General features: G+C 43.2%; 1 protein-coding gene across 1 annotated transcript in view; it reads left to right on the top strand.

Annotated features, from left to right (window-relative positions):
• The window catches only part of g2e3 (G2/M-phase specific E3 ubiquitin protein ligase), a 111,927-nt gene that overhangs the window by 40,061 nt on the left and 46,938 nt on the right, over positions 1-24,928 (top strand). Inside the window, exons 4-6 of the mRNA XM_067991388.1 lie at positions 6,602-6,703; positions 19,761-19,885; positions 24,323-24,494. Coding sequence (XP_067847489.1) covers positions 6,602-6,703; positions 19,761-19,885; positions 24,323-24,494 — 399 coding nt within the window. The remainder of the gene's footprint in view (positions 1-6,601; positions 6,704-19,760; positions 19,886-24,322; positions 24,495-24,928) is intronic.

Here is a 24,928-nt window from a genome sequence, read left to right on the forward strand (position 1 = left end):
ACAACACAGTGCTGTGACACATCCACCTGCACAGCAGGAGGGAGGGCAACCGCAGAGAGAGATGCTTCGCAGAGGGCACTGCCCTCGCCACAGGGTCCACAGACCGAGGCTCAGCTTCCTGGACCTCTCTGAGCAGCAGTGCACACGGAGGCTCAGTCACTCGATATGTAGTCGTGGACATCTGCAGCCTCCTTCATGCCGAGCTGCTCCCGGCTGGCCCGAGCACCATCATCTTACCTGTCGCTGTCAAAGTCACCACTGCCCTCAACAACTTCTCTAACGCATCCTTCCAGGGTGCCACCGGGGACATCGCTGACGTCTCTGTCGTCTGCACAAAAGAGCCCTGCAAATACACCTACACCCACTCTGCAGTGACACAATGGGTGGCATCAGGTGTGGGCCTTCATTGTGATCCTCGGGAAAGGGCATTATTGCACAAACCAGACAAGATTCGCAAAGACGTGGCAGTAGTGGTGCCAATATAATATGTGATGTGAGTTGGTCAGAAATTAAATATAAGTAAAAACCATGACAAATCCTCAAACATCCTTGTGCATCCCCTTCATGCTCACAACACGTTTGCCTTACGCTTCCTACTGCACATATGTGATGCATGCCCTGTGGCTGCAGCACAGGTAGTGGCAGGTTGAGTGAGGCTGACCGTGAAAGAGATGTGAGTATGAGATAGAGCCATGAGATTGTATGAGGATTGGGTTGAGTGGTAGTGGGTGTGAGGAGTGATGTGACAGAGTAGTGTTGGCAGTGCAGAAGGAGATGTGGGGTGGGGGCGGTGATGTGGCAGATGGAGTGTAGGGGAATGAGTAAGTGTACTCACTTTGGCTGACCTACTTCGGTCATTGGAGCACCTCCTGCACTGTATGCAGGTGGGCGATATGTTGGCTGCTGCTGGCCCGTACTCTGCTCTCCTGCATCTCACTCCTCCTTGTATTGGAGCTTATGATGCTCCCTGAGCCCAGTGAGAATCCTCTATCTCCGTCCCCTTGTTCCCCATTTGCCAACCAATGGAAACAATCTTTCACTCTTTACCCATCATAAGGTCTCCAGGTTTCACTACCGCTTTACTGGCTGCTCCTCACCACATTCCTGCTGCTGCTCCCGGCTCTGCAGAAAATGCTGGGCCACACGCTCGCCCCAATCCTGCAGCGCGTAGGGCCTCTGTTTTTCAAGTTATACTTGATCGGCCTTGCTAAGTAACATCTCTATCTGATTGACGATTAAGGCTACAGTTTCACATCTTGGAATGGTAATATAGTGGTAAATCTTCTGCTTCGGCACTCTGAGCATGGAACCGCGTCCACCTGAAGCGCATATTGGGAAATTGTGCACCTTCAGCCCGTTGTTTTGTGCCAAGAATAATAAAACAGAAAATGTACCCTCTAATGTAGTGGCTGTCATGATAATGCATCCACATTTTCAAATTTCTCTGGAATGGAACTATATTTAGCATTGATAATGAAGGCAAGATTAGTGCCTGACATTGGAGTTGCAACAAGTGCTGAATTTTGGAACCTTGGGACAAAATCCACATCCAGATCTTATGTGGTTGGCTATTAGTATATATTGATAGCCATTTTATATATATTTGAATATATACTTTGTTTTCTATTTGGCTGTAATTCTATTCTTGTTTTGTCAATATACCTGAGGCATGAACAATTGGTTTCTCAGTGCATAAGGCATGAGAGATAACTACCCGCAAACCTAACAGGAGACCTCACATGAGGCTCACTGGTAGTTTTTCCCATCCAAGTGTGCCATACTTTTCTAGAAAAGTATAATTGTAGGGGATCTTGAAACTCTGCTGACAGGAAGTAGATCAGCCCTGTTCTTGATGTGGAGATGCCGGTGATGGACTGGGGTTGACAATTGTAAACAATTTTACAACACCAAGTTATAGTCCAGCAATTTTATTTTAAATTCACAAGCTTTCGGAGGCTTCCTCCTTCGTCAGGTGAACGATGTCACCTGACGAAGGAGGAAGCCTCCGAAAGCTTGTGAATTTAAAATAAAATTGCTGGACTATAACTTGGTGTTGTAAAATTGTTTACAAATGTCTGTTCTTGGCCAGTTGTTCAGTGTTACCGGAGCCATGTTTGAGACGAACTTCCCATAGTCATTTACTAACCCTAAAAAGAAACTAATGACTTTTATATTTTTGGACTGTATAGTGTTGGTTACTGCTTCCACCTTTTTAAATGAAGTCACAATAGAACACACCCTCGATTTTTTCAGTGTGACTTGACCAGTCCTTGATAAATATTAACCAGGGTAAACCTTGTTGGATTTTGTTTCAACAAGCAATAGACAAGGCTGACAAAGACTATTCCATATAGCAGTCTGATATAGTCTTACAATCCACAAAGTGTACTGGTTATTGTGTGCTTCCTCGAATCTACTGCATTTTCAGGATATCTGTGACTGATCCTGTTTCATATCACCTCCATTTGAAGCTCCAAAAATATTCTCTTTTGGCAGTGGACCTCCAGGAAGAGGTTAATAGTGAAATGTGATTGCCACACATTCAGATTGAACTATCTTTAAGAGACTATGGGTACTGCACCATTGAACAATTTACTTTTCAATAATCTGAAATATTTCAAGGGACTCCAACTCTTCTGTTTTTCGGTCCATTGGATAAGGGACTGCTCGAGGTTTGTCAAGTCTGGGAGAGGCTCAAACTGCCACCACATGGTTTGCTTTAATTTCTTTTAATTACAACAAACCATCTCGAAAGACTTCAGAATGTCTTTCAGATAGGAACTGTGCATTAGGATCCTCATTCTTTTCACTGCTGTCCAGTCTGATTACTTTTAACCAGTTTCTGACTGGAGGTTGTACACAATTCCCTTCAAAAGCAATCAGGGTAATTGTGCAAGCTGATTCCCACCCCAAAGTGATACAAATACTTGGTCTGATAGTTTTGCAGATTCACTATTGTAAGTCCTAAGTTGAAGAAGAAAGAGGGAAAGAACTTGCATTTATATAGAGCCTTATCCCATCCCTCCAGAACGTCCCAAAGAACTTCACAGATGTAAATTATGTTTTGCTGTGTAGTCACTATTGAAATCAGATTAAGAGCAAGAGGATAACTAAGGAAAGAGCAGGGCCTATTAGAGACCAAAAAGGTTACCTGTGTGGAGGTGGAGGATGTGGGTATGCTTAATGAATACTGTGTGTCTGTCTTCTCAAAAGAGGGGGATGATGCAGACATCGTAGTTCAGGAGAAGGAGTGTGAAATATTGGATGGGATAAACATAGTGAGAGGGGAAATATTAAGGGGTTTGCCATCTTTGAAAGTAGATAAATTGCCTCGCCCGGATGAAATGTATCCCAGGCTGTTAAAAGAAGCGAGGGAGTAAATAGCGGAGGCTCCAACCATCATTTTCCAATCCTCTCTGGCTACAGGCATGGTGTGGCTACAGGCATGGTGCTGGAAGACTGCTAGTGTTGTACCATCGTTTTAAAAAGGGAGAAAGGGATAGACCGAGTAATTACAGATCAGTCAATCTAACCTTGCTGGTGGGCAAATTATTGGAAAAAAATTCTAAGGGACAGTATTAATCATCTTTTAGAAAGGCACTGATTAATCAAGGACAGTCAGCTCAGGGAAGGTTGTGTCTCACTAACAATTGAATTTTTTGAGGAGGCAACAAGGAGGGTTGATCACGGTAGCATATTTGATGTAGTGTACATGGATTTTAGTAAGGCTTTTGACAAGATTCCACATGGTAGACTGGTTAGAAAAGTAAAAGCCCATGGGCTCCAAGGGAAAGTGGCAAGTTGGATCCAAAATTGGTTCAGTGGCAGGAAGCAAAGGGTAATGGTCGATGGGTGTTTTTGTGACTGGAAGGCTGTTTCCAGTGGTGTTCCGCAGGGCTCAGTACTAGGTCCCTTTTTTGTGCTATATATCATTAATTTAGACTTCAATGTAGGTGGCATGATTGAAAAGTTTGCAGATGATACAAAAATTGGCCATGTGATTGACCGTAAGGAAGAAAGGTATAGACTGCAGGAAGAAATCAGTGGACTGGTCAGGTGGGCAGAAAAGTGGCAAATGGAATTCAATTCGGAGAAGTGTGAGGTCATGTATTTGGGGAGGGCAAACAAGGCAAGGGAATACACAATAAATGGGAGGATACTGAGAGGTGTAGAGGAAGTGAGGGACCTAGGAGTGACTGTCCACAGATCCCTGAAGGTAGCAGGACTGGTAGATATGGTGGTTAAGGTGGCATACAGGATACTTCCCTTTATTAACTGAGGCATAGAATATAAGATCGGAGAGGTTATGATATAACTATATAAAACACTAGTTAGGCCACAGCTAGAGCACTGTGTACAATTCTGGTCACATTACAGGAAAGATGTGATTGCACTCGAGAGTGTACAGAGGAAATTTATGAGGACGTTGTCAGGAGTAGAGAATTTTAGCTATGAGGAAAGATCAGATAGGCTGGGGTTGTTTGCTTTGGAAAAGAGAAGGCTGAGGGGAGAATTAATTGAGGTGTACAAAATTAAGAGGGGCCTGGATAAAGTGGATAGGAAGGACCTATTTCCCTTCGCAGAGTAGTCAATAACCAGGGGGCATAGATTTAAAGTAATTGGTAGAAGGATTAGAGGGGAGTTGAGAAATTATTTTCACGCAGGATGTAGTGGGGGTCTGGAACTCACCACCTGAAAGGTTGATAGAGGCAGAAACCTTCATCGCATTTATGAAGTACTTGGATATGCACTTGAAGTGCCGTAACCTACAAGGCTACAGACCAAGAGCTGGAAAGTGGGATAGCTCTTTTTCAGCCAGCACAGGCACGATGAGCTGAATGGCCTCCTACTGTGCCATAAATTTCAATGATTCTATGAAATGTGGGCAAGATCCCACTAACAGGAATGAGATGAATGACTAAAACTATTTTTTGCTGGTGTTGGTTGACGGAAGAATGTTGGTTAGGATATAAGAATTATCTGTTCCTCTTCCGATAATACCATGAGATTTTTAGTGTGCACCTGAATTGGCAGATGGGGCCTCAGTTCAATGTCTCGTGAAGGATGATGCCTCCAAAAATGCAGCACTGCTTCAGTACTACACTGAAGTGCCAACCTAGTTTGAGTGTACAAGTCCTAGAAATGAGCTTGACTACAACTTTCAGCCCAAGATGAGCAAATTCTACCAACTGAACCAAACTGGCACAATGAGTTTGTTTGAATGGGGTCTTCTAAAACGAAGAAGACTTATGCCCTTCTAGCTACCATCTCTACAAGTCTTCCATTTAAGGCTACTTCTACTTCTGTTCATTGAACTGAATTCAAACCAGACTTAATTCTGTACAGTTGGGTTTTAACATTGTCTCTGTCACTTTCATTTTGTTTTCTCTGAAGTTCGATAGGGTACACATTTTTTTTTCTAAATATTGACTTGTTCTGATACCTTTTGTTTAGCTTTCAGCTGTGATCTGCCTGTAAAAGTTTCAGCAGTTCCTTTCTGAAAAAACTGGGCTGACTTGCAAAGTTGCTGGATATGTTTGTTTTCATATTTGACAGACTTTCCAACAGCCTTTTATCTGGACTATATTCCACTATGTAGCACTGGTAACTGGATTGAGACTGGGAATTTCCAATTTTGAAGTTAGCGATGCCCAAATAGACTTTTATATCTTGTTTCTTCTTGGTGGCTTTACTCCTTTTGACTTTTGTATCCAGTGCTGTCTCTGCTGTGAAATGTTGGTTAGCTAACAGCCTATAAGTTAGCCGTCAGTCATATAAGCCACACAGTGAATGCAGAGGGCTTCATCTAAATGCAAATAATCCTTCTTCAAATTACAATGCTCAATTTATTTTTATCAGTCTTCCAGGAAATTGAAGACTGAATTATCTGGTTTCTTCAATAAAACTTGAAGCTTGCTCTGATAACGGCTGGTCTCTGAATGAAATGATATTGGCAAATTTCTGCAAGCTTATTAATGTGTTATCTGTAGGAGCAATAGGATTTTCAACAGCTATAAGATTTTTCATTCCAATGATGGTTAGAAACTTGGAAGTTGAATATCTCCCCTATCTCATTTGCAAAAATAAAAATTGTACAATATAAGTTATATCTAAATCAAAATGCCCCAGTGCACCTAATAGGGTATTCGACCCGCATCACCATTTGGAATATACAAAATCAGCTATAAATTCTTTTATTTTCTTGGAGCTAACAGACACTCGGCAGCAATATCTCTCCATGTAAATTTGATTACTCAATTCAACATATATAAGTATACCTGTCTGCTGCCTAGTGGCATTGTTCTGATCAATAGGAGCTAATACAATCATTCTGTAATTTAAAAATACTAAAACTACACTAAGTAACTAAAAATACACTAAGTAATTGTTAGTCAGACTGCCATAATATTTCTCAATATATCACTCCCAAAGATATTAGAGTTACCAGCTTGAAAATGCATTGGTCATCATTGACCATTTTAAATAGGTACCTGATTTTTAGAGATTATACTTTGTTTTGCATTTTACTCAGATTTTGTTTATTTACTAAAAAGTCATGAAATTGGAGTAATTTCAGTGTGTATTTTGACACTTGGTATAGATTATGTCAAGTGGCTTGTATCAACGTGGGAAGGAGAATGAAGGAATTTATGGATTTCTAGCTGCGGATATCAAAAAGGAGCTTCGTAGAGCTTCAAGAATGGTATGTAAAATTTACCATTTTTATGAACTTGAATTTCTTCCTTGTCATTCAGTTTTAATTTCACATATAATCCTTTAGAAAATAGACTAACCAGTAGAGTTCATTGAACTCCTAATGTTAATCTGGAATTCAATATATAGGTTTTATTTCAATGTACCAGTGTTAAGCACTATCTATTCCTGTGTCATTTTTTTATTGCAATGTCAGCAGTACCACCGCCTCAGAGGAGCTGAAAGTCTTGTTTCTTTATAGCTATCTGCATATAACTCAGGTTATTGGTTCAAATTTGTTGATAGTTTCATGCTATGTTTTGAGTTTCCGGTATTCTCGAATTCAAATCTTCAATGACTTTGGCAAAATGAGTATGTCAACTTAAGCTAACATGGGATTTCTCTGAAACTTAAAATCGGGGTCAATATATTTTTGTCTTGGGTTTCATAGCCTGCTTTCAGTAATTGGAACAGTATTCTTTCACTTTAGGAACCTACACTCAAATATGTTTTGATTAACTTAAGCCCAGTTTCTATTCGAAATGAAGCCTCAGCAAAAGAAACTGCCTTAAATTGGTAGTCTTTTTGAGAAAAACTGCGAGGAAATCTAAGAACATAAGAAATATGAGCAGGAGTAGGCCATATGGCCCCTCGAGCCTGCTCCGCCATTCAATCAGATCATGGCTGATCTTCGACCTCAACTCCACTTTCCTGCCCAATCCCCATATGCCTTGATTCCCCTAGAGTCCAAAAATCTATCTATCTCAGCTTTGAATATATTCAATGACTCAGCATCCACAGCCCTCTGGGGTAAAAAATTCCAATGATTCATAAGCCTCTGCATGAAGAAATTCCTCCTCATCTCAGTCTTGAATATATGACCCCTTATCCTGCGACTATGCCCCTGAGTTCTAGACTCCAGCCAGGGGAAACAATCTCTCAGCATCTAGCCTGCCAAGCCAATTAATAATCTTATGTTTCAATGAGATCACCTCTTATTCTTCTAAACTCTAGAAAGTATAGGCCCATTCTACTCAACCTCTCTTCATTGCACAACCCTCTCATCCTAGGAATTAATCTAGTGAAACTTAATTGCACCGCCTCCAAGGCATGTATATCCTTCCTTAGATAAGGAGACCAAAACTCTGTGTGGTACTTGAGGTGAGGTCTCACTAAAGCTCTACAACTGTAGTAAAACTTCCTTACTCTTGTACGCCTACCCTCTTGCAATAAAAGCCAACGTGCCATTTGCTTTCCCAATTGCCTGTTGTACCAGCATACTAATTTTTTGTTTCTTCTACAAGGACACCCAAGTCTCTCTGGGCACCAACATTGAATAGTTTCTCACCATTTAAAAAAATATTCTGTTTTTCTCTTCTTCCTAACCTCACATTTCCCCACATTATACTCCATCTGCCACCTTCTTGCCCACTCACTTAACCTGTTTATATCCCTTTGCAGACTTTTTGTATCCTCCTCACAGCTTACTTTTCCACCTAGTTTTGTATCGTCCGCAAACTTAGATACATTACACTCGGTTCCTTCATTTTTTTTTATTCGTTCACGGGATGTGGGCGTCGCTGGCAAGGCCGGCATTTATTGCCCATCCCTAATTGCCCTTGAGAAGGTGGTGGTGAGCCGCCGCCTTGAACTGCTGCAGTCCGTGTGGTGACGGTTCTCCCACAGTGCTGTTAGGAAGGGAGTTCCAGGATTTTGACCCAGCGACAATGAAGGAACGGCGATATATTTCCAAGTCGGGATGGTGTGTGACTTGGAGGGGAACGTGCAGGTGGTGTTGTTCCCATGCGCCTGCTTCCCTTGTCCTTCTAGGTGGTAGAGGTCGCGGGTTTGGGAGGTGCTGTCCAAGAAGCCTTGGCGAGTTGCTGCAGTGCATCCTGTGGATGGTGCACACTGCAGCCACAGTGCGCCGGTGGTGAAGGGAGTGAATGTTTAGGGTGGTGGATGGGGTGCCAATCAAGCGGGCTGCTTTATCTTGGATGGTGTCGAGCTTCTTGAGTGTTGTTGGAGCTGCACTCATCCAGGCAAGTGGAGAGTATTCCATCACACTCCTGACTTGTGCCTTGTAGATGGTGGAAAGGCTTTGGGGAGTCAGGAGGTGAGTCACTTGCCGCAGAATACCCAGCCTCTGACCTGCTCTTGTAGCCACAGTATTTATATGGCTGGTCCAGTTAAGTTTCTGGTCAATGGTGACCCCCAGGATGTTGATGGTGGGGGATTCGGCGATGGTAATGCCGTTGAATGTCAAGGGGAGGTGGTCAGACTCTCTCTTTTTGGAGATGGTCATTGCCTGGCACTTATCTGGCGCGAATGTTACTTGCCACTTATGAGCCCAAGCCTGGATGTTGTCCAGGTCTTGCTGCATGCGGGCTCGGACTGCTTCATTATCTGAGGGCTTGCGAATGGAACTGAACACTGTGCAGTCATCAGCGAACATCCCCATTTCTGACCTTATGATGGATGGAAGGTCATTGATGAAGCAGCTGAAGATGGTTGGGCCTAGGACACTGCCCTGAGGAACTCCTGCAGCAATGCCCTGGGGCTGAGATGCTTGGCCTCCAACAACCACTACCATCTTCCTTTGTGCTAGGTATGACTCCAGCCACTGGAGAGTTTTCCCCCTGATTCCCATTGACTTCAATTTTACTAGGTCTCCTTGGTGCCACACTCGGTCAAATGCTGCCTTGATGTCAAGGGCAGTCACTCTCACCTCACCTCTGGAATTCAGCTCTTTTGTCCATGTTTGGACCAAGGCTGTAATGAGGTCTGGAGCCGAGTGGTCCTGGCGGAACCCAAACTGAGCATCGGTGAGCAGGTTATTGGTGAGTAAGTGCCGCTTGATAGCACTGTCGACGACACCTTCCATCACTTTGCTGATGATTGAGAGTAGACTGATGGGGCGGTAATTGGCCGGATTGGATTTGTCCTGCTTTTTGTGGACAGGACATACCTGGGCAATTTTCCACATTGTCGGGTGGATGCCAGTGTTGTAGCTGTACTGGAACAGCTTGGCTAGAGGCGCAGCTAGTTCTGGAGCACAAGTCTTCAGCACTACAGCTGGGATGTTGTCGGGGCCCATAGCCTTTGCTGTATCCAGTGCACTCAGCCGTTTCTTGATATCACGTGGAGTGAATCGAATTGGCCGAAGACTGGCTTCCGTGATGGTGGGGATATCGGGAGGATGCTGAGATGGATTATCCACTCGGCACTTCTGGCTGAAGATGGTTGCAAACGCTTCAGCCTTGTCTTTTGCACTCACGTGCTGGACTCCGCCATCATTGAGAATGGGGATGTTTGCAGAGCCTCCTCCTCCCGTTAGTTGTTTAATTGTCCACCACCATTCACGACTGGATGTGGCAGGACTGCAGAGCTTTGATCTGATCCGTTGGTTGTGGAATCGCTTAGCTCTGTCTATAGCATGTTGCTTCCGCTGTTTAGCATGCATGTAGTCCTGAGTTGTAGCTTCACCAGGTTGGCACCTCATTTTTAGGTACGCCTGGTGCTGCTCCTGGCATGCTCTTCTACACTCCTCATTGAACCAGGGTTGATCCCCTGGCTTGTTGGTAATGGTAGAGTGAGGAATATGCCGGGCCATGAGGTTACAGATTGTGCTGGAATACAATTCTGCTGCTGCTGATGGCCCACAGCGCCTCATGGATGCCCAGTTTTGAGCTGCTAGATCTGTTCTGAATCTATCCCATCGAAGTCATTAATATGGATTGTAAATAGCTGAGGCCCAAGCACCTTGGGCCTCAGCTGAGGCCCAAGATCCTTGCGGCACCCCGCTAGTTACAGCCTGCCAACCTGAGAATGACCTGTTTATCCCTACTCTCTGTTTTCTGTCTTTTAACCAATCCTCTATCTATGCTAATATATTATCCCCAACCCCATGAGCCCTTACCTTGTGCAGCAACCTTTTATGTGGCACCTTATCAAATGTCTTTTGAAAATCCAAATATACTACATCCACTGGTCCCCCTTTATCTACCCTGCTAGTTACATCCTCAGAACACTCTAATAAATTTGTCAAATACGATTTCCCTTTCATAACACCATGTTGACTCTGCCTAATCATATTATAATTTTCTAAGTGCCCTTAATAATGGATTCCAGCATTTTCCCGACGAACAATGTCAGGCAAACTGGTCTATAGTTCCCGGTTTTCTCCCTCCCTCCCTTCTTGAATAGCGGGGTAACATTTGCTACCTTCCAGAATACTGGAACCGTTCTAGAATCTAGAGAATTTTGGAAGATCATAACCAATGCATCGACTATCTCTGTAGCCTCCTCTTTTAGAACCCTCGGATGTAGACCATCAGGTCCAGGGGATTTGTCGGCTTTTAGTCTCATTAGTTTGTCCACTACTTTTTCTCTAGTGATATTAATTGTTTTAAGTTACTCACTCCCATTAGCTCCTTGGTTCCCCACTATTTTTGGTATGCTTTTTGTGTCTTCTACTGTGAAAACAGATACAAAATATTAGTTTAACGCATCTACCATTTCCTGATTTTCCCCATTATAATTTCTCCTGTCTCAGCCTATAGGGGACCAATGTTTATTTTTGCTACTCTCTTCCTTTTTACATATTTGTAGAAGCTCTTACAATCCATTTTTATATTTCTTGCTAGTTTACTTTCATATTCTATTTTCTCCCTTTTTATCAATTGTTGTGGAAAATAGAACTTGTTGATGCTGTAAGAACTGCTCTTGAGTTTGGCTTGAAATGGGTAGAAAAGTCTAGTGGTTTACTTTTTGTTTAAGGTACTCTTCAATTTTATCAAGAGAGTTAGCTTCAGGAGAATTTTGGATGGATGTTATCAACATAAAGGCACTTCAGTTACATTGGTGACATTCCATCATAAGGTCAGAAATGGGGATGTTCGATGATGATTGCACAGTGTTCAGTTACATCCGCAACCCCTCAGATAATGAAGCAGTCAGTGCCCGCATGCAGCAAGACCTGGACAACATCCAGGCTTGGGCTCATAAGTGGCAAGTAACATTCGTGCCAGGCAATGACCATCTCCAACAAGAGAGAGAGTCTAACCACCTCCCCTTGACATTCACGGCATTACCATCACCAAATCCCCCACCATCAACATCATGGGGGTCAACATTGACCAGAAACTTAACTGGATCAGCCATATAAATACTGTGGCTACAAGAGCAGGTCAGAGGCTGGGTATTCTGCGGCGAGTAATTCACCTCCTGACTCCCCAAAGCCTTTCCACCATCTACAAGGCACAAGTCAGGAGTGTGATGGAATATTCTCCACTTGCCTGGATGAGTGCAGCTCCAGCAACACTCAAGAAGCTTGACACCATCCAGGACAAAGCAGCCCGCTTGATTGGCACCCCACCCACCACCCTAAACATTCACTCCCTTCACCACCGGCGCATTTTGGCTGCAGTGTGTACCATCCACAGGATGCACTGCAGCAACTCACCAAGGCTTCTTCGACAGCACCTCCCAAACCCGCGACCTCTACCACCTAGAAGGACAAGGGCAGCAGGCACATGGGAACAACACCACCTGCACATTCCCCTCCAAGTCACACAGCTTCCCGACTTGAAAATATATCGCCGTTCCTTCATCGTCGCTGGGTCAAAATCCTGGAACTCCCTTCCTAACAGCACTGTGGGAGAACCTTCACCATATGGACTGCAGCGGTTCAAGAAGGTGGCTCACCACCACATTCTCGAGGGCAATTAGGGATGGGCAATAAATGCTGGTCTCGCCAGCAATGCCCACATCCCATGAACGAATAAAAAAAAATTCATCACTGATTGAGAGCCTCGCCATGCACCCTGGAGTAAGTCCATAGGAAACAGCGGAAGTGAAGTTTTCCTGAATTCCTGAATGTTGCTTTTGAGCAAAGGAATCCTGGGAAATGACACTCGAGGTTGAGAAATTTCTTGAGGCTAATATTTTGTTGTATAAAATGGAATTGCTGTGAACAAAATATACTGCCTAGACTTTGCATCCCCTTTAAGACTTACTGGGCTGTATTCTGGTGGGGTGGATCGCCTGTCTATTATAGAACCAAACAGGAGGGTTCTCTCCCTGTCGGGGAACACTTCAGCAGTCATGGACATTCAGCCACCGACCTTCGGGTAAGCATACTCCAAGGCGGCCTTCGAGACACACGACAACGCAAAATCGTCGAGCAGAAATTGATAGCCAAGTTCCGCACCCATGAGGACGGCCTCAACCGGGATCTTGGGTTCATGTCACACTACACGTAACCCCACCAGCGAACAAATGTTATCTGTTTTTAATATAACGGGTCATTGACTGTCTTCCTTCTCTCGCGCTCTCTTTTTTTGGGGGGATTTGTATATTCGGTGGCTTTTTAGGTGACACCTTTCTGTCTACTCACTGTGATTGCCTTGGCAACGGGCAGTAATCACCAGGCTTTGTTCTGTGATTTTCAAATGCGAAGGATTCGAAAATTTCATTTCCACACCGTTCACCTGACGAAGGAGGAAGCCTCCGAAAGCTTGTGGAATTTAAAATAAATTTGTTGGACTATAACTTGGTGTTGTAAAATTGTTTACTATTATAGAACCCGCATGATTTTTATCCATTGAAATCAGGCAGTGAAGATGTTAATCACCTCCCACTGCTTATTTTTTTTCTTCCCTTCCTTCCTCTTCTGAAGGTAGTAACTCTTGACTGGAGTAAGGATCTACAGTTGCTAGGTGTAATATTCTGGATTTACCCTATCCATTCCAGTAACACTCTCTGGACCCAAGCCCATTACTCCTATCTCCCTTCTATTTTTTTTCTTGGCTCCTCTCAGGCCCTTCTTTCCTGTCTTCTTCCATTCCTGTCATCGTCATGCTTCATCACATTTCATTTCTTCCCTCTTGGGTACTTTGCCACCCCAATCCCTATCCCAACCCATTACTACTCCTCTGCCTTTGTGCTCTCCTGTCACCATCCCAGGCTTGAATCTCTGATAAAACCACAGCTACCCTCTGTGCCTCTCTTGCGACATCCGTCGCTGCCTCTTTGCAAGCAGCAAACCATTGACCTCGCTCGCTCACCTTCCCATCCAGCGTACCTGCTTGGAGCTAATCTCTCAAATCTCCTTCCTGTCCTGCACCCTCTACTCTTAAATGCCCCCTTGGACTCCGTCACCAGATCAGCAATCGCTGCCCCTCTCCACATTACCCTCCAGAATGCCGTTCACTCGCGAACAGTGCCCTTGCCATTCACAACCAAATTGCGGACGATTGAACTGACATCATAGCTTTGACTTCATTGGTGGCAGCACCTTTCCTCTTACTGAAGCCTCCCTGTATGGCTATACTTCCCAACACTTGCGGTGCCCAAACCGCTGCGGTGGCGTCGTGGCCCTTGCCACCAAATCACACCTCCTTCCTCTTTTTTAAAAAAAAAAATCTTGGTTCTACATATAACATACCTCATCATGAACCATTCATCTGATAAAACCAGATAACCTTTGTTTCCACTTTCCTCTCCCCATGAATTTTCCACTCTCCACTTTTCAAAGTCACCTTCATTTTCATCCTTTTCAGAGAAGCCAGTGAGAACCATAGCATGCGTCATCAGTGATTCGCCATACATCAGCTTTTCTGCCTTGTCTTAGTTGCTCAGAGAAACTCCAAATAGCAGCTCTTGCTATTTTGGGATCATTGATCCCCAGCTTGCTGCAAAATTTTTTCCCTACGTCGCAGCCAAACCAGACTGCCTCTCCATCCTTGATGGAGACAGCGGCCATTTGCTTTAACACCTCAATTGGCTCGTTGATGTATAAAGTCTTCCTCGCATTCAACAGGTTATTCAGGAAGTCTACTGTATGCAGCTTTCAAGAAGGAATTTTGGTGCAGTAAGCTGCAACTCCTGTAGAGGGAGTCCTTAAGCTCTATTTATGTCTCCATTTCCTGCAATAGATTTTTCTATTTAAAAATCCAGCTCTTCGACCTATTTCCACCTTTGGCTTGGTGTCCATTCTTGTCTGATTACACCTCCATGAAGTGTCTTGGGGCATTTTGCCTTTGCTATATAAATGCATGTTTTGTTGTTGTTTGCCTCTAAGATCACCTCTCGGACACCTTCTTTCCAGGCTAAAGAGCCTAAGTTTCTCCAATCTTTCTTTATAATACAGACTTTTGCCAGTGAGGATCAGCCTTATGGTATTTCTCTGCATTGTCTTCAGCAGTTGAATGTCTCTTGTGTCTCAGTGACCAGAACTGGATGCAGTATCCAGTCTGACTGTAGTACTGTACAATTTGATCATGATTTCTTCTGACTTATATTCTACTGTTTTGCCTATGTAGTTCAACATTCTATTGGTTTAATTGACTGCTGTTCTGTATTGGTTGGGCATGTTTAGTGTGGAGTCTACTAAGAATCCTAGATCTCTTTCAGTTTCATTATTTGCCCTTTATGGAGTAAGTGTGTAGTCTATTTTTCTTTCCTCTGCGCAGTACTTTGCATCTGTCTGCATTAAATTTTATCTACCAGTGTTCTGCCCACATACATATTTTGTCCAACTCATTCTGTAATTTCTGAGCTACCACATCCAATTTCACTGCCGCTCCTAGTTTGGTATCATCTGCAAAACTTTGTATTGAGTTTCTGAATCTGTAACCCCCGAACCCTGGGGCACCCCACTTTGTGGAAATCTAGGTTCACAATGTCATAAGGTTTCCATAGTTCTTAGGTTTGCTCTTGATAATCCATTCCATTATTTTACGTGGAATGGATCTGTGATTGGCTGTGTCTATTTTATAGTAATCCTTTCACCGGACCAGCTGAGATCAGCTACCTCAGAACAGACTGATGGTCAAATAAGGAAAATTGTTGGGCTGGTATAGAATCTTGGTTCTACATCTAACACATCTCATTATGGAGCACAGACTACAGTTGTTTTTGTCTCGAGAAGGAATTTTGGTGCAGTAAGCTGCAACTCCTGTAGAGGGAGTCCTTAAGCTCTAGTTATATCTCCATTTCTGCAGTAGATTTTTCTATTTTAAAAAAAAATGTCCTTGACCCAACTCTAGCTAATATGTAATTGAGAAAAATGTAGTCAATTCAGAAAAAGTGTTACCAATTTCAACTTCAGTTGTTGAGCTCTGTGTTCCACGGGTATGGTTAACTATTCATCATAGCAAGATTGTCTCTGTACTATCTTCATCTGCTATGAAATGAAAGGGGCACTAGACTTTAACATCATTTTTGTGGACCTCATGGTACCTGGCTAATTTTTCCTTTAATTTGTGGATTATTGCTGGCATTAAAATAATTCCAATCAGAAAATCCATGCTATAGTCTCTCAAAGTGGACTAAATTCACAAGAACATGGATTTATATAGTGCTTTTGTGTGGAAAGAACTTTCAAGGCACATCAGAGGCATGAGGGAAAGATGGATTTTGAGCCAAAGGAGAGAAATTGAGGGGTGATCAAAAGCTTGGTCAAAGAGCTGGGTTTTAAGGAGGGTCTTGAAGGAAGAGGTGGCGAGGCAGAGGGGTTTCGGGAGGGAACTCCAAAGAGTGTGACCTAAGCATCTGGAGGCACCCCTCAATGATGGGACGAAAGGGGAGAGGAATACACAAGAGGCCACAGTCGGAGGAACAGAGCTGGAGGAGATTCGAGAAAAGGAGGGGGCGAGTCCATGAACGGGTTAAAACACAAAGATGAGAATTTTATATTTTGAGACATTGGGAACCTGAACCCAATGTAGGTCAATGAGGATAGGGGTGATTGGTAAACAGGACTTGGTGTGAGGTAGCATATAAGCAGTAGAGTTTTTGATGAGCTGAAGTTTAAAGAATAAGAGCCTGGCCAGGAGAGCATTGGAGTAATTGATTCTGGAAATGACAAAGGCATGGATAAGGGCTTCACAGGCAGACAGACTGTGCTGGGGCAGAGGTGTACAGTGCTATGTAAGCATAAGTAGGTGGATAGAGAGGATATGGGTTTAGAAGCTTGAACAGGATGCTGAGGTTGTGAACAGTCTGGCTTAGTTTGAGACAGTGGCTGGGAAGGGGGATAGAGTTGGTGGTGAGAATATGGATTTTGTTGTGGGGGGACCCCAAAGATTGATGGCTTCAGTCTTTTCAATGTTCAGCTGGAGGAAGCTATGGCTTAGACTGCTTGTCTGACATCAAGTCTTGGATAACAGCACAGACTCGCTGGAGAGGTCAAAAGTGGTGATGGCAAGCTTGAGCCGTGTTCTCTGTGTGCGTGCTGATCCTCTTTCTACAGCTGATGTCACCAATGATAGATCCTTGGGGAACTCTGGAGGTGACAGTGCATGCTGGGAAGAGAAGCTATTGCTAAAGATGCTCCGTTATAATTGGATGGGGCTGTTTTAGTGCTGTGGGAGGGGTAGAAACCTGATGGGAGGGATTCACACAGGGCTGGATGAGCACAGATCTGGGCAGTGACAGCACGTCTTAGGAACTTGGAAACAAAAGTGAAGTTAGAGATGGGTCGGGTTAAGGATTGGTTTTATGAGGAGTGAAGTGGTGGTAGTGCTTTTGAAGGGGAGGTGGAATAGTGCTTGAGGAAAAGGTAATACTTGCAATACCAGCTAGTATTGGTGTCAAGAGGGAAATTGGATGGTCAGGAGTTTAGTGGGAATAGGAGCAGGAGGTAGATCTCAAGGATGAAATTAACTTGGGAGAGGGTTTGTCATGGAAATGAGAGAAAAATTGGATAGAAATAAGGTTTCAGGGCTAAAGTGGGAGGAGGACAAGAGAGAAGTTTGGTTCAGTTGGAATGGGGGGAAGCAGCAGAGGCAGCTGAATGGATGGTCTCTATCTTGGTGATAAAGAAATCCATGAACTCCTTCCAATTGTTGGTGATGAGGGTGGAGGAAGTGTGTATAAAGAGGTTGGTAGGAGAGAAAAGAAGCCTGGGATTATCTTTGCTCTCGGACAATCCTAGAGTAGTTGGCAGTTTTAGCAAAGGAGAGAGTGTGTCGATTGATGTGGTCAAGCCCAATCTGGTGATGGATCGCTAAGCCAGTGTGTGCCAAAGACTCAAGTTTGCGCCCTTTGAACTTGAGGGAGCAAAGTTGAGGGTCATATCAGGACCAACAGGGATGAAAAACTGACTTTTGCTCAGGACAAGGGCATTGAAGGTGGAGTAATGGAGTGGTCTAGCAAATCAACAGCTACAGAGCTATCATGGTGAATGGAGGATGAGAGACTCGGCAGTGGGTAGTGTGAGTGCAGCTGGAGGGAGAGTTTTTTTGAGGGGTCAATGAGAAGGAAGAGGTGAGGGATATATGGGTGGTGAGGGATACAAGGAAGTGTTCAGGAATAACCGAGGTGGTGATCAAAACCTCCAGAGTAAACAAGCTAAGGGAGATGCCGAGGTCGAAGGTATAGCTGTGTCTATGCCTTGGGACATTTTACTACGTTAAAGGTGCTATATAAATGCAAGTTGTTTATGGGTAGGAGAGTTTATATAGCGGGAAAAGTTTAGAGAAGACGGTGAATTCAAAGGAAAAGAGAAATAAAGTTAGCTGAGATGAAGATTAAAATTACTAAGGATAACTTAGCAGAGGCTGAGTGAAGAAAGGATGGAGGATTTCTTGGAGAAAGTCAGGGTGGGCTTTGTGGGGGTGGGGCAGTACATGAGGATTTTAAAGGAGAGACAAGGGGTGGAACAGGGTGAAGTGCACAAAAGAGGCGAAGGTGCCATAGGAATAGGAGAAGAGGCTAGAGTGTGACTTGGTCATGAGGGGCTACACCGCCACTGGTAGTTTGAGCAGGGCAGATGGTGGAAACTATAATAACGTCGGGAGGCTTTGGTTGTGTATCAAGATGTCACCAAGTGTTCGTGAAAGCAGTATGTAAAATTCTAATCAAAGGTTTGCAGTGACTGAATAAGACGCATTCTATTTTTGTTATGTGGGATGGGATTTTTACTAATTTATGGATTGCATTCTGTAGTATTTTTCTGTGAAAACTGCAAATTAGTGGCCTTGGTAATTTTCTCAACCTTGCGACTAACTCCATCCCCATCCCATGCCCTGCCTCAGACTGAAACAACCTCAGCGTTCTATTCAACTGTGAGTTGAGCTTCCAACTCGTTCCCCTCCCCAAAACAACTGCCATCGTCCATCTCCACTCCTGCTCAGCCTATCTGCAACTGAAACCATCATCCATGGGTTTGTCACCTCCAGACTTAGCCATTCCAAAGCTCTCCGAGTTGGCCTCCCATCCTCCACAAACTTCATCTCGTCAAAAGCTTTGCTACCTGTAACCTATCCTGCACCATGTCCTGCTTGCTCATCACTCCTGTCCCTCAATGCCTTAAATTTAAAATTCTCATCCTCATGTTTAATTCACTTTGTGATCTCGCCCCCGCGCCCCACCCCCCCCCCCCCCAATTCCATCTCGGTAATTTCCTACCGCCGTCCGTTTCCTAGCACCCCAAACTCTTCATTCCTTTGATACACCATCCTCACCTCACCGTTGGCACCCAAGCCTTCAGTTGCCTAGGTCCCATGTGCTTGAATTCCCTTCCTAAAACCTTCTCTACCTTCCACTCCTTCTTTAAGATCCTCCTTAAAACCCATCTCTGACCAAATTTTTGGTCACCCCTCGTAATAGCTCCTCATTATGGCTCGGCGTCCATTTTTTTGACTGCCTCTCTGAAGCACTTTGGGGTTGAATGAATGGTGCAATGGATTGGCACACGCTCTTTTTTATCTCCGGAACTTCGGGATTGCAAATTTAAGATGGTACAATGAAATGTATTTTCCCTCTGCTGCTTGTAAGAGATCTGAATAAAATTAACTAATGTGAAACTACAGCATTTTTTGTTTCAGAAATGGGAAAATTACAACAGTATGTGTGATTTATTTGCTTTGGGAATTACAAACATGTATCTAAACCACAGAATTTCTATTAACACAATGTGAACAGATATTTGTAATCTCAATGAATTTCTAACCTAGAGAGAGTTCTGTTCGAATTTCATATATTTTGTAAAGCTTGCAATATATTTTAAAGTTTTCAAACTAGACATTAAATGCTTGCATAATATCCAATTATTTTTGTAGAAATGTCGGGTGTGCAAGAAACGTGGCGCATCAATAGGCTGTGCCATTACGAAATGTCCGAAGAGCTTTCATTTTCCTTGTGGTGTGGAGAACCAATGCATTTTCCAGTTTACAGGACAGTTTGCGTAAGTTCTTTGAACATGTTTACAAAAGAGTAGGTGCCACCAAGTGTTGTAATCATTTTGTGTATTCATTACCAAATTAGACATTCAAAAGAATAAATTATAGAAACTCTTATGTGGAAAAACTTCTAGTTCAATGCAGTCTTTTTCATGAGTAGAAGATAACTGCAACTTGCCATGTGTCTAAGGCCACAGGCCAATAATAAAATGCTTACTTTTTATTTGATCTCTGGATGGAATAAAAGGGGCAGTGGCAGCGTGGATACGAAATTGGCTAAGTGACAGGAAACAGAGAGTAGTGGTGAATGGTTGTTTTTTGGACTGGAGGGAGGTATACAGTGGTGTTCCCCAGGGATTAGCACTAGGACCATTGCTTTTTTTTGATATACAGTAATGACTTGGGTGCACAGGGCACAATTTTAAAATTTGCAGATGAGACAAAACTTGGAAGTGTAGTGAAGAATGAGAAGGATAGTGATAGACTTCAGGAGGACATAGGCAGGCTGGTAAATGGATGGACACATGTCAGATGAAATTTAACACAGAAGTGCGAAGTGATACATTTCGACAGGAAGAATGAGGAGAGGCAATACAAACTAAGTGGTATGATTCTAAAGGGGGTGCGGGAACAGAGAGACTTGGGGGTACATGTGCACAAATCTTTGAAGGTGGCAGAGCGCGTTGAAAAAGTGGTTAAAAAAGCATATCGAATCCTGGGCTGTATAAATGGAGGCATAAAGTACAAAAGCAAGGAAGTTATGTTGAACCTTTATAAAACACTGGTTCGGTCACAGCTGGAGTATTGTGTCTAATTCTGGGCACTGCACTTTAGGCCTTAGAGAGGGTGCAGAAAAGATTTACTAGAATGAGTTCAGGGATGAGGGACTTCAGTTACGTGGATAGGCTGGAGAAGGTGTGGCTGTTCTCCTTAGAGCAGAAAAGGTTAAGAGGAGATTTAATAGAAGTGTTCAAAATCATGAAGGGTTTAGATAAAGTAAATAAAGAGAAGCTATTCCCATTAGCAGAAGGGTCCAGAACCAGAGGACACAGATTTAAGGTGATTGGCAAAAAAACCAAAGGCGACATGAGGAAAAACCTTTTTGTGCAGCGAGTAGTTATGACCTGGAATGCGCTGCCTGAAAGGGTGGCGGAAGGAGATTCAATCGTGGCTTTCAAAGAGGAATTGGATAAATACTTGAAGGAAAAAAATTTGCAGGGTTGCGGGGGAATGGGACTAACTGGATTGCTCTTGCAAAGAGCCGGCACCAGCTTGATGGGCCGAATGACCTCCTTCTGTGCTGTAATCATACTATGATTCTATGTGGGGGACATTGGCACGGTCGCATTTATTGCCCATTCCTAGTTGCCTTGAGAAGTTGGTGATGGGCCTTCTTGAACTGCTGTAGTCCTTGTGCTGATGGTTCTCCCACGATGCTGTTGGGTATCAAATATTTCGATTCTGACTTGACCCAGTGACAATTTTGCTCATTGTAGTTAGCATTGGAGTTTTTCATCAGCATAATTCTCTCCCTTTTTAGAATAACAAATTCTATATGCACGTTGCACTGGTCTCACTTAAAACTACACCACTGATTCCTCCTAATTTAAAGAAACCTAGTATTCTTTTGTCCCCCTTAAATATTGTGCTCATAACGCAGTGCGTAGGTGAATTGAACTTACAGCGCACAAGCTGCTCTCATCATGAATATCTCTTAAATGAGGATTAGGTATCAGTTTATTTGATTTTTTTTTTACAAAACAGCCCATTAACGATCAGGAAAGAGTTATCGAACTAGTATTAATATTTAGCTCCTGATTCTATGTAAAGTTGTGATTTTATAGAAATTTCACTTGGATTTTTTCTCGTTGAGAGAATGGACTGGAGACCTGCTCCCAGACTGTCTCACGTGTTTTGTTGTTAGCCACCAGACATGTGCATCAGCAACCTAGACTGACTGGACCTAAAATTCCCCGCCCTGTAAAGAAGCTATACCTCCCCACACAGTAAAGCAGATTGATGCTGGGACTTTATTTTGCAGAGAATAATGGACATGAACCTGTGTCTCACCATTTTTGGTGGCAGCATGTTAGCATTCCAACTCACTGTGCCAGCCATTCTATATGCTTTTCTGTCTCTCAAAATCCCCATTGTGTTGAAGTTGATACTCATCACATGGGGGGTAAAATTGGTCTTGGGCAGTAGTGCAAAAGGGACAAGAGTGAATCAGCAGCCCGTTTTACACTCCACCCGATTTTTCTTTTCCATTGACTTCCATTCGTTATCGCCCGTTTTGCGTTAATGCTCAAGACCAATTTCACACCCATAGTTTTCCACTCTAACTCGTCAAAACTCCTTGGCTCCCTCATTCTTTCTTCCTCTTACAACCATCAGGATTTTAAAACCCAACCTTGACATTACCTAACCACTCCTTCCTGTTTTACTTCATCTTCTCTTTTTAAATTTGATGTGCCTTATACTCTGAGGTTTTATCTTATTACAACATTTCAGGCATGCTGAAAGTGTCTGATTACAAATCTGTGATAGCAATAAGAAATGAGTAGCTGCTGTTTTATTATACTATGATAAATTAATGTCATTTGATGGGACATTTAAAATTGTCTTCAGAATCTTCTTGATTAAATTATTACCTTGTAACTTCCTGGTAGCTGTTGATTTATTTTATGTGCAAATTGTATGCACTTACAGCATTGAATTTTTATATTCGCTTAGTTTGCATTCTTGAAAATATATGACTAAGTAATCATGCTTGCAAATCAGCAGTTAATTTTTTTTTAAGACCTTGAATCTTGCAGTTAATTTAACTTCATGCAATGAGGGAAATGCATTCAATCAACAGAATGTATCTTTTGTTCTCCCCACATTCTACACGCTTACATAGAAATTAGAACACAGAAACAGGCCATTTAACCCAACCAGTCTGTAGTGTAATTTATCCTGCAAACAAGCTGTAGTCTTAATCCCTCGTCCCCATCCTGTTTCCATATCCTTTTATTTGCTTTTCCTTCAACTACCAATCTAATTCATTCTTAAATGTTGACGTGGGGAGAGGGGGGAGATTTTATCCCCCCTCCACATGACAGGTGGTTAAACATTGAAAATCACGTAACGTGATCCCAACCTGCCACTTAAGCACCTGCTGCCATTTTTACAGCGGCTAATTGCGAGCCGTGCCTGTGTCCTGCTCTCCAGAGGAGGGACAGTTCATTATAATAGCTAAATCAGGCTTCCACGGTGCTGTTGGGATTTAAATTTAAATTTAACGCTGGCTGTCTGGATTTCCCAGAGCTCAGGAAACCCGGCAGCTAAATGGAGACGGGAGCAGCTGGATCAAGCAGGTAAGTGCTTTTTATTGCACTGCTTGTGAGCCAGGAGGAGCAGGAGTGCTTCCCCCGGCCTCCAAACCTTCTGCCGTGATCAGCCGATTTTTTTTTTCTCTTTCACCCCCAAGCTCGCAATCCCAAGCCTTATGCCCTGCGATCTTTCCCTCCTTCCCGATTGCCAGTCCGAACCCCCATTATACCCTGCAATCTTTACCGACCCCCTCCTTATGCCCTGCAATCTTTGCTGATGTCATCCAGCCTCCCCCCCCCCCCCCCCCCCCCCAATGCCCTGCGATCTTTCTCGATTGCCGGCGACAGTCATCAACGGTTCCCAGCTGCAGCCTTCTACCGCAGGATTTCCCATCCGCCAGCCAGCCAGCCTGCCAATCTGGCCATCTGCCGGGCAGAAAACGGAATTAAAAAATGCGCTCCCCAGCTCCCTCCCCATCTCCCTGTGAATACTGGGGCTGTGGTCCCTGCTTCAGTCACTAACTCTGGTAATGCATTCCACAGTCTCTCAGCCCTCTGTGTTTTAAAAAAAAATCTCATGCACTTTTTATCCTTTTACATTTAGCCTTATATCTATGTCCCCTGACTCTAGACCCCTCTATCACTGGAAAATGTCTGATTTTATTTACTCTGTCTTATCTCTTCAGAATTTTAAACACCTCTATCTCCTGTTCTAATGAAAACAGCCCAATTTTTCAAATCTGTCTTTATATCTCTCCCAGTCCACAGCATCACTACTGTTCTTTGCCTTCGTATAAGCCCTTTGTATTTCCTCATACCAGGGAGCATCATAGTGAATCTGCACAATACCCTCTCTATTGCCTCAATATCCTTCCTATAGTGTGGAGCCCAAAAATGTACATAGTACTGTAACTGTGATCTTACCATGGTTTTCTATCGGTTCACCATTACATCTCGACTTTTATATTCTAATCATCTTGCCATCAAACCCAGTATTTTAGCTTTCTTTATGGCCATAACCATTTGCGATGCTGTATTTTGCCATTTACATTCTATATTAGGTTGTGGGAAATTGCTGAATTAATGTTGCAAACTTTGTAATAGTGTTCCTGTCCTTTAACTTTCCAGGTCTTACTGTTGGGACCACAGACCTGTGCAAAAGGTACCATGTGCATCTATATGGTCAGGTAGTCCTTACACATGTGCTGTCTGTTTAGAATCCATTGACCCAATTCCATCCTATGATGTTATGAAGAGCCCTTGCTGTAAAAATACGTGGTTTCACAGACAGTGTGTGCAGGTGAGTGAAGGTTAAAATGGAAATTAGATTCAATTTTGGGGATTATGCAGTGTTTTGGTCACTGCTTCAAAAAAATTATTCCAACACATGAGAAAGAGTATAAAACTAAAAGAAAAGGCTTATACGAAGGCAAAGAACACTAGAGATATAAAGAACAGCAAAGGGATGCAAAGAAAGTGGTAAGAGCTGCAAAAACGAATGAGAAAAAGCTTGCAAGGGATATCAAAGACAACATTATATTTGTTAAACCTTTAAAGAGAAAGAAGATGGCTAAAAGTAATGTGGGCCCCTTAATGACCGATGCAAGACTTATTGCAATTGGAAATCAGGAAATAGCAGACTTAATAAATATCAGTATTCACAGTAGAGAATAAGGATAAAATACCTGAGATACAAGGAAAACTAAAAACAAATCAAGGGGAGGAACTAACTAG

Source organism: Heptranchias perlo, chromosome 10 (assembly GCF_035084215.1).
Source record: "Heptranchias perlo isolate sHepPer1 chromosome 10, sHepPer1.hap1, whole genome shotgun sequence".
Taxonomy (NCBI): Eukaryota; Metazoa; Chordata; class Chondrichthyes; order Hexanchiformes; family Hexanchidae; genus Heptranchias; species Heptranchias perlo.